The following is an 18,293-nucleotide window of genomic DNA, read 5'->3' as shown; positions in this document are numbered from 1 at the left end:
CTAGAGCACTGGCTGTTAAATTTCTTTGGGTCTTCCTTTGAGAATCAACAGCCTCATACCCCCAAACATGCCCCTCTATCCACAAATGCTGCGTTCATTTTAGGGAGCTCATGGATACTCTGGTGGCTCACAGACCCAGGCTAGTAACCCCTGCAGGGAACAGATCACGCAATAGTTGTGGTGCTGACTGGCCATTGCAGTGTGCCAGAGAATTAGATGTCAATACTCAGGTTTGGCTGGGTGTGGTGGCTCACGCCTATAATCCTAGCACTTTGGGAGGCTGAGGTGGGTGGATCACAAGGCCAGGAGTTCGAGACTAGCCTGGCCAACATAGTGGAACCCTGTCTCTACTAAAAATACAAAAATTAGCCAGGTGTGGTGACACATGCCTGTAGTCCCAGCTACTCAGGAGGCTGAGGTAGGAGAATGGCTTGAACCCAGGAGGCGGAGGTTGCAGTGAGCTGAGACCATGCCATTGCACTACAGCCTGGGTGACAGAGTGAGACTCTGTCTCAAAACAAACAAACAAACAAACAAAAAACAACACACACACTCTCTCTCGCACACACACACCGAGGTAAAACTCTCGGTGCCAGGCCTCCCCTTCTCCAGCCAGGGCAGGTGGAGTCAGTGGCTTAGAGACTACTCAGAGAGGCAGTCAGAAGAGCAGTTTAAAGGGGAAGAAGAGGGAGGGAGACATGACCCTGTGAAATGCTTCAAAAACGTTTCCACTCCTGCATGCCAGCATGCTGTGGGTTCAACAGGGGCTTAACCACCTTTTTAACCTTGTCTTTTAGAAAAACTGCCAAGCTTCGAACTCGATCTAAGGACTTTTTCCCCCCTCTATAGACACAGATCTCTGATTTTACGATATAAACTATAGGCATTATTTTGAAGAAGTTTGCTTGAAATGTATTCCAAAAAGCACGTTATGTCTGTAAAGGAAAACGCTCACTCATTTGGACTTACAGGGAGCTGGTAGTCAAAATTCAAAGTCTGAGTTTGAAAAATTTCTTTGAAAAGTGATTTGATTGATCTTTTGGGTACATCTAATGAATATAGCCGTTTCATACTAGTGTTTCCAAATAGAGCCCATACATTCTAGATAAAATGGATTAATCAAGAGTACAAGTTCTACAGTCTAGAGCAGGCGTCCCCAAACTTTTTACACAGGGGGCCATTTCACTGTCCCTCAGACCGTTGGAGGGCCGCCACATACTGTGCTCCTCTCACTGACCACCAATGAAAGAGGTGCCCCTTCCTGAAGTGCGGTGGGGGCGCTGGATGAATGGCCTCAGGGGGCCGCCGTAGTTTGGGGACGCCTGGTCTACAGTTTTGTTTTCAGGTGATCTCTTTGGTAATCTCATTTGCTTTGCAAACTTTTTCTTCTTCTTTTTTTTTTTTTTTTTTTTGAGACGGCATTTCACTCTTGTTACCCAGGCTGGAGTGCAATGGCGCGATCTCGGCCCACCGCAACCTCCGCCTCCTGGGTTCAGGCAATTCTCCTGCCTCAGCCTCCTGAGTAGCTGGGATTACCGGCACGCGCCACCGTGCCCAGCTAATTTTTTTTTTTTTTTTTTTTTTTGTATTTTTAGTAGAGACAGGATCTCACCATGTTGACCGGGATGGTCTCGATCTCTTGACCTCGTGATCCACCCGCCTCAGCCTCCCAAAGTGCTGGGATTACAGGCGTGAGCCACCGCGCCCGGCCAACTTTTTCTTCTTTGAATACCAAGAGGAGGTGTGGTAGCACAAATTTGGTAATAGTGTAGTCCAAATTGATGACATTTGACTAAATAGATAGACACTGACTCCTGCTTCCTCACCCATCAGGAATGGAAGGCAGAGAGGAGCCTAGAAGGTTAATTATAGCCAGAGGGGTCAGAGCTAAGAGACAGCAACTCTCTTTTAGGAACTTGCTGTTGGCAGCAAGTGTGCCTTCAGGGCCCCGCTGAGTTCAATGTCAAGGTGAAGGACGAGTAAAGGAGCAGTTGGTCTGCCCAGCTGAAGTCCATTGTCATGGGACCCATGTAACCAAGACCTTTACTGTTGAGGTTATGGAATTGAAGCACATGATGATTGAGCTTTCAAAAGTGTATTTCACAATAAAACACTGCAAAAGTATATAATATTCCTGAATTTTCTTTCTCAGGCACTGAAGCAACTGAGGACCTCAGAATTTAAACCCTATATTATATTCGTAAAGCCTGCAATTCAGGAAAAAAGAAAGACGCCACCTATGTCCCCAGCTTGTGAGGACACGGCAGCCCCACTTGTAAGTTTAAAGTTGATTGTTTCTTTTCTGAAGGCCTAATGGAGGCTGTGGTTACAGGAACACTTCTAGCTGCGTAAGGGTGCTTACAGCTGAAGAGGGACACAGGACGTACCCTCTGCACACGATTCTTTCCATTTTGCCTATTGAAAGACTTAGAGAAGATGATCACATGGCCAGAAGGCCCAAGGTGGACAGCTGGAAGTGCCTTCCAGACCAGGCAGGTGGCTTTGCCTGTGCTCACGCCCCTCCACTCCCTCACATAAGCACCTTTCCCTGAAATATGACACCTCAGGGACCTCATCTGAGTGTGACCAGACTGCACTCATAAAGCTACATGCCTAGACTAAACTCAAGTTTTTGGTTTTTTTTTTTTCTTTTTTTGAGATGGAGTCTCAAACTGTCACCCAGGCTGGAGTACAACGGCGACATCCCGGCTCACTGCAACCTCCACCTCCTGGGTTCATGCAATTCTCCTGCCTCAGGCTCCTGAGTAGCTGGGATTACAGGCACCCACCACCACACCTGGCTAATTTTTTTGTGTTTTTAATTGAGATGGGGTTTCACTATGTTAGACTGGTCTCGAACTCCTGACCTCGTGATCCGCCTGCCTCGGCCACCCAAAGTGCTGGGATTACAGGCGTGAGCCACCGTGCTCAGCCCAAACCCAGGTATTTTTAATTGAAACCCCAACTAACAAGGTCATTATCATTGCTTTCAAACCAGTTTGAATCATCAGTGAGTGAAGGGATTTCTAAAACTAGCGGATGAGATGATCTGATGTGTCCTAAGTGAACTTCTGTTTCGCTGTCACAGATTCTTTGTTCAGCCCAGTCTATGCCAGGCTGGTGGGACCCTCACCCGTAGCCTAAATATTTGATAGGCTTCTTCCAGGAGGTCTGGGCTTGGTGACTCATCTTTTTTGGTCCTTAACAAGGTCAGTTAGCAGAATGAGCTGGAAGTTATGCATGGTGGGGGTAGTCAGAAACAACTAAGTCCCAGAGTAGGCTTTGCCTGCTGTCCTGTACAGCTGGTTCCTTGGAAGGAGGCCCTCTCAGATCCTTCCCCCTGGTCAGGAAGCTCCCGCCAAGTCAAGATTTTGTTGCAATCCTAGTTCATACTAATTCTGTTTTAACTGTCCAGATTGATAAATTTTTTATTTTATATTTTATTTTTAAAGACAGGGTCTCACTATGTTGTCTAGGCTGGTCTCGAACTCCTGGTCCAAGTGATCCTCCCACCTTGGCCTCCCAAAGTGCTGAGATTACAGGTGTGAGCCACTATGCCCAGGCTTTTATTTTTTTTAGGACAGGGTCTTGCCGTGTCGCCCAGGCTGGAGTGTAATGGTGCAATCATAGCTCACTGCAGCCTTGAACTGCTGGGCTCATGCAGTCCTCCTTCCTCAGCTTCCTAAGCAGCTGGGACTACAGGCATGTACCACCAATACCCAGCCAATTAAAAAAAAATTTTTTTTAAATAGAGACAGGCTGTCTCTATGCTGCCCAGACTGGTTTCAAACTCCTGGCCTCAAGTGATCCTCCTGCCTTAGTTTCCCCAAATGTTCCGAATTACAGATGTGAGCCACCATGCCTGGTTTCAATAAGTGATTTAGAATGGCATACATACAAGCAACATTAGAAATTCTGTCCTTGGCCAGGCACGCTGGCTCATGCCTATATCTCAGCACTTTGGGAGGCTGAGGCAGGCAGATTGCTTGAGCCCAGGAATTCAAGACCAGCCTGGGCAACTTGGTAAAACCCTGTCTCTACAAAAAAATCACAAAAATTAGCCAGGTATGGTGGCACACACCTGGCTAATTTTTAGGATCACTTGAGCCTAATAGGTCAAGGCTGCAGTGAACCATGACCATGCCACTGCACTCCAGCCTGGGTGACACAGTGAGACTCTGTCTCCAAAAAAATAAAAAATAGAAAAAAGAAAAAAAAATTTTTTTTATCTTTTAAGTGGGTAGGCCAGCCATGGTGGCTCACGCCTATAATCCCAGTACTTTGGGAGGTCAAGGCAGCCAGATCACCTGAGGTCAGGAGTTCAAGACCAGCCTGGCCAACCTGGTGAAACCCTATCTCTGCTAAAAATACAAAAATTAGCCAGGTGTGGTGGCGCGCCTGTAATCCCAGCTACTCCAGAGGCTGAGACAAGAGAATTGCTTGAACCCAGGAGGCAGAGGCTGCAGTGAGCTGAAATCGTGCCACTGCAGTGTCTAGCCTGGGTGACAGAGCAAGACTCCATTTCAAAAAAAAGAAACTCAAAGGGGAATATCAACTTAGGTATAGAATCATTTAGAAACATACAGTATTGGCCGGGTGCAGTGGCTCACGCCTGTATTCCCAGCACTTTGGGAGGCTGAGGCAGGTGGATCACCTGAGGTCAGGAGTTTGAGACCAGCTTGACCGAAATGATAAAACCCCATCTCTACTAAATAGAAAAAATTAGCTGGGTCTGGTGGTATACACCTGTAATTCCAGCTACTCAGGAGGCTGAGGCAGGAGAATTGCTTGAACCTGGGAGATGGAGGTTGCAGTGAGCCGAGATCATGCCATTGCACTCCAACCGGGACAACAAGAGTGAAACTCCATCTCGAAAGAAAGAAATAAACATTCAGTATGGTTATCATGGTGGTTGATGGTGATAGCTATAACCAGAAAATCAGAAACAACCCAAATGTTGAGTAGCAGAACTCAGTTCGATATACTACATTACATGCCACTTACAGGATGTATTGAAATAGCCAGTTAAAAGCCATGTTTTGGGGCTAGGTATGGTGGCTCACATCTGTAATCCCAGCACTTTGGGAGGCCGAGGTGGGCAGATCACCTAAGGTCAGAAGTTCGAGACCAGCCTGGCCAACATGGCAAAACCCCATCTCTACTAAAAATACAAAAATTAGCTGGGTGTGGTGGTGGATGCCTGTAATCCTAGGTACTTGGGAGGCTGGGGCAGGAAAATCACTTGAACCTGGAAGGCAGAGGTTGCAGTGAGCTGAGATCATGCCACTGCACTCCAGGCTGGGCAACAGAGTGAGACTCCATCTCAAAAAAAAAAAAAAAAAAAAAAAAACAAATGAAAAATAAATTAAAGGCATGTGTTGGAGGAATATTTGATGACATAGCCAAATACAAGAAAATGAAAATCAGAAAATAAAAAATCAATTCTAATTTTGTGTCACACACAAAGAAAGTACACTAAAATGCTAAAGGCAATTCTCCCTGAATAGTGGGCTCATGACTAATTTTTGTCTTCTGTGTTTTACTGTGTGCTTTTTGGAGGGGAGTTAACAGCTTTATTGAGATAAAATTTACATACCATATAATTCACCCATTTAAAGCATACAATTCAATGATGTCTTCACAGAGTTGTTGCAACTACCACAGTCAATTTAAGAGCATTTTCATGATCTCAAAAAGAAACCTGAGCCCATTAGAATTTCCTATTATCTGTTTGCCTCCCACCCAACCCTAGCCACAGGCAACTGCTAATCTACTACCACTGTAAATTTGTCTATTCTAAACATTTCATATAAATGGATTCATACAATATAAGACCTTTTATATCTGGCTTTTTTCACTTAGTGTTTTTAAGGTTCGTGTATCAATACTTCATTTTTTTTTTTTTTACAGCTGAATAATAATCCATTGTACAGAGTATCACATTTTGTTTATCCATTTATCAATTAATGGGCATTTAGATTAGTTCTTCTTTTTCAGCTATTATGAATCATGGTATGACTATTCATATACAAGTTTTGTGTGAACATATGTTTTCATTTCTCTTGTGTGTATACCTTGGTATGGAATTGCTGGGTCATAGGGTAGCTCTATGTTTAACATCTGGAGGAACGGCCAGATTCTTCCATGGCAGCTGTACCATTTTACATTCTCAGCAGCAGTGTTCAAGTTCCCATTTCTCCACATCCTCACCAGCACTTGACTTTTTTTTTGAGACAGAGTCTCCTTTTGTTGCCCAGGCTGGAGTGTAATGCTGTGATCTCGGCTCACTGCAACCTCCGCCTCCTGAGTTCAAGCAATTCTCCTGCCTCAGCCTCCTGAGTAGCTGGGACTACAGGCGTGTGCCACCACACCTGGCTAACTTCTGTATTTTTAGTAGAGACAGGGTTTCACCATGTTGGTCAGGCTGGTCTCGAACTCCGGACCTTGTGATCTGCCCACCTCGGCCCCCCAAAGTGCTGCGATTACAGGCATGAGCCACCGTGCCTGGCCCTTGTCTGCCTTTTTCATTATAGCACTACTAGTGTATGTGAAGTGGTATCTCATTGTGGTTTTAGTTTGCAGTTCTCTAATGATCAGTGATACTGAGCATATTTTCGTGTTTTTATTGGCCATTTTTATATCTTTCTTAGAGAAATGTCTATTTAAATACTTTGTCCATTTTTTAAATGGGATTTTTTATCTTTTTTATTATTGAGTTATAAGAATTCTTTTTTTTTTTTTTTTTTGAGACGGAGTTTCGCTCTTGTTACCCAGGCTGGAGTGCAATGGCGCCATCTCGGCTCACCGCAACCTCCGCCTCCTGGGTTCAGGCAATTCTCCTGCCTCAGCCTCCCGAGTAGCTGGGATTACAGGTGCACACCACCATGCCCAGCTAATTTTTTGTATTTTTAGTAGAGACGGGGTTTCACAATGTTGACCAGGATGGTCTCGATCTCTTGACCTCGTGATCCACCCGCCTCGGCCTCCCAAAGTGCTGGGATTACAGGCTTGAGCCACTGCACCTGGCTATAAGAATTCTTTATATATTTTGGATATAAGTCCCTTATCAGATGCATGATTTGCAAATATTTTTTCCCGTTCTGTGAGTTGTCTTTTCATTTTCTTTCTTTTTTATTTTTTAATTTGAGACAGAGTTTCGTTCTTATTCCCCAGGCTGGAGTGCAATGGTGTGGTCTCGGCTCACTGCAACCTCCACCTCCCGGGTTCAGGTGATTTTCCTGCCTCAGCTTCTAAGTAGCTGGGATTACAGGCACGTACCATCACACCCAGCTAATTTTTTTTTTTTTTTTTTTTTGTATTTTTACTAGAGATGGGGTTTCACCATGTTGGCCAGGCTGGTCTCAAACTCCTGACCTTGGGTGATCCACTTGCCTCAGCCTCCCAAAGTGCTGGATTACAGGCATGAGTCCCCATACCTTGCCCTTACTTTTCTTGATAGTATCCTTTGAGGCAGAACATTTTAAAATTTGATAAAGTCCGATATACCTATTTTTTTCTTTTGTTGCTTATTAATTTTGGTATCATATCTAAGAAATCATTGTTAAATTCAAGATCATAAAGATTTACTCCTTTGTTTTCTTTTAAGATCTTTATAGCTGCAACAGTTACATTCGGGTCTATCATCTATTTTGTGTTATTTTCTGTGGATTGTGTGAAGTAGGGGTCCAACTTCATTCTTTAAATGTGAATAGCCAGCTAACGCAGCACCACTGGCTGAAAAGACATTTCTTTTCTCATTTAATTATCTTGACACCCTTGTCTAGAATCAATTGGAAAGAAAAGCAAGGGTTTCTTTTTTTTTGAGACAGAGTTTTGATCTTGTTACCCAGGCTGGAGTGCAATGGCGCGATCTCGGCTCACCACAACCTCCACCTCCTGGGTTCAGGCAATTCTCCTGCCTCAACCTCCTGAGTAGCTGGGATTACAGGCATGCGCCACCATGCCCAGGTAATGTGTTGTATTTTTAGTAGAGATGGGGTTTCACCATGTTGACCAGGATGGTCTTGGTCTCTTGACCTCGTGATCCACCCGCCTTGGCCTCCCAAAGTGCTAGGATTACAGGCTTGAGCCACCGTGCCCAGCCAGGCACTCCATTTTTAACACACAGCCTTTCATGTGGTTTTGATGTACGTTGGCAGACCCCAGATGACATCTGGAGAAATTCCCTACAAATGCTCGAGTTTTGTGTGACATTAAATGTCTGTCCGTTGTTTGGCACCTGGTCGTGGTCCCAAAACACCCTTTGGGTACATTCTCTGTGTGTCCCCTTGCTGACCACAAGTTAACGGGGCTTCTGGCTTCTGAACCAGCAAGCTAATCTAACCTGGGGGTGACGGACAGCATGGGGGGGGCGTCTTTCCTATGTGAGCTTCAGGACCATGACGTTGCTGAAGACACAGGTGGGCGAGTTCCATCTTTACAGGCCAGGAAAGGGGTTCAGGGGATTTATGACTGCAAAGCAGATGTCACACATTTTACCCCATTAGAGATTTACTTATGTTCTTTCCAGATGCAGATGTTGATTAGGAAGATTGTGGTTCTTAGTGGCAAAAATTTTCCTTTTATAATTTATCAAATAGCCAAATGCTTCCAGGATAATCCATGTGGGTACCTGGAGGAGGGGAAACTGGAAGCAGCAGACAGGTCCGTAGGATGGGTGTATGTCAGGGAGTGGGGAAGGTGTTCTTGTGTACATGATTGGTTATCAGTGGGATTTCAAGGTGGGGTTGAAGAGCCAGGGGGCAGTTATGGGACAGTGTGAAGCACTTCTGAGTATGAAAGTAACCGTGCAAGAATATTCTGTATAGAATTGGGAAGTATCTCCCAATTTAATCCAGTCTTTTCTCTCCTAGAGGAGAGAAGGAGACGTTATCTCAGCCTTCTCTTACATTTCTACTATCTTTGAAGTCACGATCTTGAGGACTCAAATCCTGAAATTTCACATGATTTTACTAAAGTGGGAATTGGGTTTTGACTGGCGACAGAGAGAAGGGGGGAATATTTTGGAATGTAGATCTCTTTGGGAAAGAACAGAATTCACCCTTTCCCTGTGGCAGCGTGAAAACATGGAGCCCCTAGAAGCAGAGGGGAGAAGGCAGCAGAGGACTAGAAAGGGAAGTGGGTGGATGCCAGTGACAAATCTCATTTTATAATTTTATTTAGAATGGACCTGCCACTTTCCTGTTTTCCAAAACCAGGCGAATTGTCAGACAACTACTCACCTGAAATAATACGTATTAGAGGTTCTTTTGAATGAAGAAGCAAACAGTGCCCACATGGGGTGATGGAGTTGTTGCCTATACCTTAATGTTAGGTGTCAGGAAAGCAATCTCATTAAAGGGATCAGCTGCCCTAAGGACATGGGGAATTTGATTAGAATTGTCCAGGGCTTTCTTAAATAACTCCACTTTGCTATGCTAGTGTTTAGCTCTGGTGTGAGGCAATGAAAAATTGAGTTCTACACTATGAATTTAGGAGTCTTCAGGAGGGCATTAGAATGATTTCTTTTTCCCCCAGTTGATTGAAGAAATGCTTGCTCTGTTTTTATGCAGTTAATATTTGTGGTTCTTTCTTATAATTATTTAATCTGTATACTAATTGCCATGCAGCACAATACTACTACTTTGGAAGTATGTCTGAGGCAGGAAGTGTGATATTGACATATATACACAGTTACAGAATCAGCATCCCCAGTGCACTTCCTACCATGGCTTTCAGCTCATAGGTCCTCAGGAGGTATTCTGTGAGTGATGACTGAACAGTGATTGTGTCTACTGCCCGTTAAGTTTGACACAATGGTGTCCCTATGCTCTGGTCTTGTGTGCATGGTTGGTTATCAGTGGGACCTAGTCATCCACTCATCACTTGGAGCCAGGCGTGGTGGCTCACACCTGTAATCCCAGCACTTTGGGAAGTTGAGGCAGGTGGATCACGAGGTCAGGAGTTCAAGACCAGCCTGGCCAAGATGGTGAAACCCCTTCTCTAATAAAAATACAAAAATTAGCTGGGCGTGGTGGCGGGCACCTGTAATCCCAGCTACTTGGGAGGCTGAGGTAGGAGAATTGCTTGAACCCGGGTGGCAGAGGTTGCAGTGAGCTGAGATCATGCCACTGCACTCCAGCCTGGGTGATAGAGACTCTGTTTCAAAAAAAAAAAAAAAAAGAAAAAAAGAAAAAGAAAAAGTTAGAGGTTGGAACATTGCTCAAGACAAAGGCTATAGATTTGTTATAGGAGAACAACCCAGTTGCTCCATACCACCCCTTTCCTTGCAGGATGAGCAGCAGCAAGAGATGGCCGCTTCTGCCGCCTTCATAGACCAGCATTACGGGCACCTGGTGGACGCCGTGCTGGTGAAGGAGGATCTCCAGGGTGCCTACAGCCAGCTCATAGTGGTCTTAGAGAAGCTGAGCAAGGACACTCACTGGGTACCTGTTAGTTGGGTCAGGTAACTTTATCCTGGAACATCCAAGCTGGACGGGACCTTGAAGATCATCTAGTCCAGCCTCCTTCATTTTACCATCAAGGAATCTCGAGTGCAGAGAGGGGCAGGATTCTCCACAAATTCCATCATTGATAAGAGCATAAGTGGGAAGTCTTGTTTGTTGTTGGTTTTTGTCTGTTGTTTTTCACTGCACCTCTTTGGATCATGATTTGAAAGGGGCTCTCAGAAAACACATTTCACTCATTAAAGTATCACAGGCAAGCTGACCCTGATTCTTTGTACCAAAGTTAAGTAGCCACTGTCTTTTGCAGGCGGTAGTGGTTAATTTATATAGCACTGATTTGCAGAATGTTTAAGCTTTTAAACATAGTGACACTTAGTAGTTTTTTTGGAAGCTAATTTGTTTTATCTAAGGGGATTTTCCATGTGACTGAAGTTCCCCTGTCTTCAAGCACTAAAATGTTGATCTTAACCTTTTTTGAAGTGCTTGCCTGATAGTAGAAAACTGGTTGGTTCTCTGCCTGTATACTGAGTATATGAGAATTTTCTCTGGAAGGCTGAGGCACACTTCACCATCAACATGAATTACTGTACTATTCTATACTGCAGTGGTGCCTTCATGGACTCGAGGAATGGTTGCCTTTCCCCTTGTTTTTCTTTTTTTGTTGTTGTTTTTGAGATGGAGTCTTGCTCTGTCACGCAGGCTGGAGTGCAGTGGCGCGATCTTGGCTCACTGCAACCTCCGCCTCCTGGATTCAAGTGATTCTCCTGCTTCAGCCTTTTGAGTAGCTGGGATTATAGGTGCATGCCACCACATCCAGCTAATTTTTTTATTTTTATTTTTAGGAGAGACAGGTTTCACCATATTGGTCAGGCTGGTCTCGAACTCCTGACCTCGTGATCCACCCACTTCAGCCTCCCAAAGTGCTGGGATTACAGGCGTGAGCCACTGCACCCGGCCTGCCTTTCTCCTTTCTAAATACCCTCAGATTCCTAACATCGAGCCCTTGCTTTGTTGGATTTATTTTATTCCGTCCATTGTCCTTTTTGTTACCGACAGTTGCATGGTCCTAGCCTGTCTCTGCCATGAGGTCATAGGGGTTCCTGTTGAGCTAGATCTTGGGAAACCAGATGACTCTCCCTGTCAAAGCTATGGCTACACCACCATAAACCATTTCTGGCCTAATGGGTTGTCTCTGAGCAAAAATGATTGTCACCTAGGATTCTTGATATATCTTAGCAGCTCAGAGAAGGTTATTTACTATTAATAGCCAACAACAGTATTTATTCTGTGCTGGATGCTCTGCTAAGGCCTTTACATACATTACCCTGATAAATACACCAAGCCAGTGAGGTAGGATTCTTATCCCATTGTACAAATGAGAAAAATTTAAAGCTTAGGCAGTTTAAATAATGTACCCATGCTTGCACAGATTAAAAAAAATTGCAAGCCAGGCACCGTGGTGCATGCCTGTAATCCTAGCACTTTGGGAGGCCAAGGTGGGCAGATCACTAGAGCTCAGGAGTTCGAGACCAGTCTGGGCAACGTGTCAAAACCCCATTTCTACAAAAAATACAAAAACTAGCCAGGTGTGGTGGTGTGCGCCTGTAGTCCCAGCTACTCGGGAGGCTGAGGTGGGAGGATCCAGGTGGTCAAGGCTGCAGCGAGCCATGATTGTGCCACTGCATTCTAGCCTGAGTGACAGAGTAAGACCCTGCCTCAAAAATAAAATAAAATGCAGAACTATGGTATTTAAGCCTATATCTTCCAAATACCAGAGATGATCATTAAGCACCATACTATACTATACTACCTCATTCTTTTGTGGTCTCATAATCGAGGCTGCCCATGAATATGATTCACTTATAAGTGATGAATGTGTTCACAGCTAGAGTTTCTAATATGAAGTGAGGCCATAACTTTTAAGACTGAAAAGAGGCTACATACACATGTGTACATTTTCAGGTTCTTTTATTCATGAGAGGAAAAGGCGGCCAGGCCAAAGGTGAAGCACCAGGGAGGTTTGCCACCCATTTAGAAATTTCCATTTTACCTTCCTACACAAGGATGCCTTTGCAACTCTCTAGCTCATGAACCTGGTAGGTTCACCTAACAGGATCACATTCTTCAGAACTTTCTAGCAAAAAGATGGAGAGTACTGGATTCTTATTAAGTGAAACTGGTTTGAGCTGATCCACAGAGAGCTAGGCCAGGGAGGGCAGCTGCCCCTGAAGTGAGACTAGCACATGCAAAGTTGTGATGCAGGATAGCGCCTGTAATCCCAGCACTTTGGGAGGCCGAGGCGGGCGGATCACCTTTGAGACCAGCCTGGCCAACATGGTAAAACCCCGACTCTCCTAAAAATGAAAATAAAAAATTAGCCAGGCATGGTGGAAGGTGCCTGTAATCCCAGCTGCTTGGGAGGCTGAGGCAGGAGAATCACTTAAACCTGGGAGGCAGAGGTGGTAGTAAGCCAAGATCACACTACCACACTCCAGCCTGGGCGACAAGTGAGACTGTTTCAAAACAAAAAGGTGGTTATGCAGGAGAGCTGGGATCTGAAGTCTGCTCACAGGCAAAAACAAAAACCCACATACATTAAAAATTACTCTTCAAGACCCCCTGGGGAGGCACCATGGTGGAGATCCCAGTCAACTCTCCAAGTTCCCTCTAGGTGGTTTTCCCTCCAGTGTGGGAACAGAGTGGTTGGGCACACGATGACATTCTTTCTGCATTTTATGCCCCTCCACAGACATTTTCTGCTGCTTACATAATTTTACACAATTGTCAGATGAAACGATGGTATTGTCTTTATATGTATTATGAAGCAGAGTATTAAAAAGGGATCCTTCGCTAAGTGTGGTGACACACCTGTAATCCCAGCATTTTGGGAGGCCGAGACAGGAGGATCACTTGGGCTCAGGAGTTAGAGACTAGCCTAGGCAAGAGTGAGACATTGTCTCTATTCAACATAAAATTAGGGCTGGGAGCAGTGGCTCATGCCTGTAATCCCAGCACTTTGGGAGGCCAAGGCAGGTGGATCACTTGAGGCCGGAAGTTCAAGACCAGTCTGGCCAATATGGCAAAACCCTGTCTCTACTAAAAATACAAAAATTAGCCGGGTGTGGTGGTACACGCCTATATTCCCAGCTACTCGGGAGGCTGAGGCATGAGAATCACTTGAACCTGGGAGGCAGAGGTTGCAGTGAGCCAAGATTGTGCCACTGCACCACTCCAGCCTGGGCAACAGAGCAAGACTGTCATAAATAAATTAAATAAAAATAGATGGGTTGCAGTGGCTCACCCTGTAATCCCAGCACTTTGGGAGGCCGAGGCGGGCGGATCACGAGGTCAAGAGATTGAGACCATCCTGTCCAACATGGTGAAAGCTCATCTCTACTAAAGATACAAAAATTAGCCAGGCATGGTGGTGCACGCCTGTAGTCCCAGCTACTTGGGAGGCTGAGGCAGGAGAATTACTTGAATCTGGGAGGCGGAGGTTGCAGTGAACCAAGATCACACCACTGCACTTCAGCCTGGTGACAGAGTGAGACTGCGTCTCAAAAAATAACGATAAAAATTTTAAAATTAGCTGGGTGTGGTGGCATGCCCCTGTGGTCCCAGCTACTCGGGAAGCTGAAGTGGGAGAACTGCTTGAGCCGAGGAAGGTGGAGGCTGCGGTGAGCTCTGATAGCCCCACTGCACTCCAGCCTGAGCAACAGATTGAGACCCTGTCTCAAAAAACAAAAAAGAGTGATCCTTTATTTCCTGTTAAGGCAGCACCCCCACCCTCAAGACAAGCTGTGTCTACAGCTGTTCGTCAGCTACCAGATTTATGGGAGTAGGAAGGGAGGGCCCCAGAGACAGAGGTTATTTGGAAGGCGCTTTTGCAGTTCATGCAGAAAACTATTGCTAAAAAATGCACCTGTGTTCAAATATTTATTGGTGGAATGTGTGTAAATGCAATTCCAAACCCCATTTCAACTAGCAGTCCATATGTTCTGAGTCCCTGGGCAAAATTTTGGAAAAAGTCCATCACTCTGGGCCCAACACTAATAAATCTCCTTATTACAACCCCCTCAAGACAGACCTTTTTAAATCCTTGGGTCTTCAAACATAGAGAAGTTGGCTGCCTGTATCTACAACCAGAGAGGATGTGCTCTCTGGAGGAATTTTCTAGGTCAGACCTGTTAAATAGATGGCATATGTGCAGCCAACACCCATTCCTGCACCTGTGGAAGACATTACTAATTGATCACAGCTCTCTCCTATTGTGATCACAGCACTCTTCTATTGACTTTAGATTCAATTAGTAATGTCTTTGGCTCTTTCAGGACAGTGTTTGGTATCAGCTGGGCAGAATTAGGTAGTGAGTTATTCCTGTTTGCCATTTTCAAACCACCGATTTGTAACCTTCCCGGCTATCCACTTCACTCCCCTAGGAAGATGGGTTTAAGAAAGTTAGAACCATCTGTCATTTACAGGCAGTGCTCAGATATATTAGCCAATTGTATATTCAAATACATGCTTTAAAACATGTGGCCAATGAAATTGTGTATCCACTTATCCAGCATCACATTATTTATGCTACCAATCGCAGGACCATGCATCCAGACAATGATAACACTTGATTTCTTTATTAACTGCAGAGTTCAGCATATGCACAAAGCCCATTTTTAGTCAGATAGTTAAGAACCAGTAAGTAGCATTTCTCTATTTGGTGGAGTTAATACTGATCGGTTTCTTTCTTTCTTTTTTTGAGATGGAGTCTCACTCTGTCGCCCAGGCTCGGGTGCAATGGCGCGATCTCAGCTCACTACAGCCTCCGCCTCCTGGGTTCAAGTGATTCTCCTGCCTCAGCTTCCTGAGTAGCTGGGATTACAGGCGCCCGCCACCATGCCCAGCTAATTTTTGTATTTTTAGCAGAGACAGGGTTTTACCATGTTGGTCAGGCTGGTATTGAACTCCTGACTTCAAGCAATCCACCTGACTTGGCTTCCCAAAGCGCTGGGATTACAGGTGTGAGCCATCACGCCCGGCCACTGATCAGTTTCTTACTCCATTTTTCCTGCCTTTTGAATACAGTCACCAACCACCGCTTGCTTCCCTTAAAAGTCAAGGGCTTATGGTTTCAGAACAAGATGGTATATAATCACTTGTTCCTCCTCTTCTCCTCTAAATACAACAAAATGCCTTGGAAAGTAGTCAACGGACTACGATAAAAGGACTCTGAAAGCTGGAAAGAAGATGATGAGCTTACTAGGGACGTCAGGGCTCGAGGAAAAGCAATGCGGTGAGTTCTCTGGGTTTTCTTTATCTCTGTATACCCCAGACTGAACACTGGAGGGAGTTCTGCAACACACAACTGCCCATTTTTTGTCCTAGACAAAACAAACAAACAACAAACAAAACAAAACAAAACAGCTTGTTTTCTTTGCCAAAGGGTGGGAAAGAGGAAGCCCAACGGAGACCCAGGTGAAGATCCCCAGCCCTGGCTCCATACTGGGTCACTAGCAGGTTTCTCAATTCATTAGTAGCAGCAGTGGGATCCTGTGTGTCTACCCTCCACCCAGTGGCACAAGGAGACCTACGTTCAGCAGAAGGTGGCCCAGTGACACCTTGCACCCCAGGGAAGCACCTTCTGATTCAGTAGAAAACATCAGCAGGGATTGGATGGGAGTCCCAGCAGCTCCCCAAGAACAAAGCAGACCGGAATAGCACTGCGAGGTCTCTGAAAACAACTTTCAATGGAATTAAAAACGACAAAAGGCAAGAACCTGTACACTGCACCTTAGCAGGACTACCGCTTGCTAAAACAGAAGATTCAAATAGGATAGCAGGGCCTGGTGGCGCATGCCTGTAATCCCAGCTACTCGGGAGGCTGAGGCCAGAGAATCGTTTGAACCCAGGTGGCAGAGGTTGTGGTGAGCTGAGATCACACCACTGCACTCCAGCCTGGGCAACAAGAGTAAAACTCTATCTAAAAAATAAATAAATAAATAGGAAAAAATAATATCGTAACTCAAATGTTTGGGATGCAATAGGAAATAAGTATACCTAAAACTAGAAGAACCACAGTCTACGCTTGAGCTTAGCCGAAAGGCCAGGAAGCGATAGAGAAGCATAGTCTAAATCAGAACAGATGATCAGCTGGTAGCAATACCAACGTGATTCAGATGTTGGAATTTATCTGTCAAAGATTTTAAAGCAGTGATAATAAAAATACTATAAAAATTAATTGTAACTTCTTTTGAAACAAATTTTAAAAATGGAAAACCTTAGCAATGAAATAGAAGATATGAAAAAGAACTAAATGGAAATTGGCCGGGCGTGGTGGCTCAAGCCTATAAACCTAGCACTTTGGGAGGCCGAGGTGGGTGGATCACGAGGTCGAGAGATCGAGACCATCCTGGTCAACATGGTGAAACCCCGTCTCTACTAAAAATACAAAAAATTAGCTGGGCATGGTGGTGCGTGCCTGTAATCCCAGCTACTCAGGAGGCTGAGGCAGGAGAATTGCTTGAACCCAGGAGGCGGAGGTTGCGGTGAGCCGAGATCGCGCCATTGCACTCCAGCCTGGGTAACAAGAGTGAAACTCTGTCTCAAAAAAAAAAAAAAAAAAAAAAAAGAACTAAATGGAAATTATGGGAATGAAAAATACAATAACCAAAAAAAAGAACAACTCAGGTAAACTCAATAGTAGAGTGAAGAAAATAAAAGGTAAAATCAGTGTACTAGAGGACAGATCAATATAATTAACTCACAGATTTTTTTTAAAAGAGCCTCAGAGACCTGTGAGACAGTAACAAAATATCTGTCACAGGCTCCTAGGATGTTGCTCTTCCAGCTGCCCAGCTGCAGCTGCAGACTCGGAATCCCTATGCTCTCAGGGGCCCAGGGAGCCCCCTCCCTCCACAGGCTTGGAAGTGCCTACTCTCACTGCCTGGCCTCTTCCCACTTCCAGCACCTACTCTGATTTTGCAGCAAAGTTGTGGCTGAGCCTGGGTGGTGTTGTGACCTGGCCAGGTGTGAGCACACTTGGGGCAGCGCTGACATGCCAGGCCCCTGCCACCTCTGCTCCCTCCAGACTGTGGGCACTGATGAGTATGGGAGGAAGGCCAAGGGAGTACTGAGCGTGTCTCAGCATGGGCCTGCAGGCATCCCTTGGCACAAAAAGCCTGGATGCCATGAATGACATGAAGATGGTAGTGGGAGGCAGACAGGCTCCTGGCCAGAAAGGGGTAGGTCCTTGGTAAAGCCACACCTTCAAGCCAGGGATAGCCTGAAGCATGGGGACTGGGCTGTCAGTTCCAGGTGGAGTCCTCATCACAGAGTGAGAACTTACGGTGCTTTTTCCAGGCTCACCCATGGCCACCCATGGACCAATCAGCACGTACTTCCTCCCTTCTGAAGCCTATAAAAACTCCAGACTTGGCCGGACTCATGGAGATGTCAGGATGACCTACCTGCCTGTGGATAGAGTTACCTACTCTGGGTCTCCTGAGAGCTGTACTGCCACCCAATAAAGCACCTCTTTGTCTTTCTCATCTTTCAGTTGTCCATGCATGTACCTTGTTCTTCCTGGACACAGGACAAGAACTTGGGATCTGCCAAATGGCAGGGCTAAAAGAGCCACAACACAAATAGGGCTGAAACATGTCCCTGCTAACCCTCGCTCTCCATGTTGTGGATGACGAGAAGGAGGGGCAAGCTGCAGCTCCCTGAGCTAGGGCTATGACAGCCTCTTTGGTGCTCTGCAGTTTCTGTGACACCCTCTTTGGGGTCCCCAAGCTTCCGAGTTCCAATGCATTCCCCTCCTCTAGACATGGA

The 18,293-nt window shown here is 45.4% G+C and overlaps 1 protein-coding gene across 1 annotated transcript in view; it reads left to right on the top strand.

Moving 5' to 3' along the window:
- The window catches only part of MPP3 (MAGUK p55 scaffold protein 3), a 36,492-nt gene extending 23,172 nt beyond the window's left edge, over positions 1-13,320 (top strand). Inside the window, exons 19-20 of the mRNA XM_039476915.2 lie at positions 2,153-2,275; positions 10,293-13,320. Of these exons, the coding sequence (XP_039332849.2) occupies positions 2,153-2,275; positions 10,293-10,469 (300 nt within the window). The 3' untranslated portion in view covers positions 10,470-13,320. The remainder of the gene's footprint in view (positions 1-2,152; positions 2,276-10,292) is intronic.
- The last annotated feature ends 4,973 nt before the right edge of the window (positions 13,321-18,293 follow it).

This window comes from Saimiri boliviensis, chromosome 17 (assembly GCF_048565385.1).
Source record: "Saimiri boliviensis isolate mSaiBol1 chromosome 17, mSaiBol1.pri, whole genome shotgun sequence".
Classification (NCBI taxonomy): domain Eukaryota; kingdom Metazoa; phylum Chordata; class Mammalia; order Primates; family Cebidae; genus Saimiri; species Saimiri boliviensis.
Note: the sequence above shows the minus strand (reverse complement) of the source record. Positions and strands in the feature narration are given on the sequence as shown.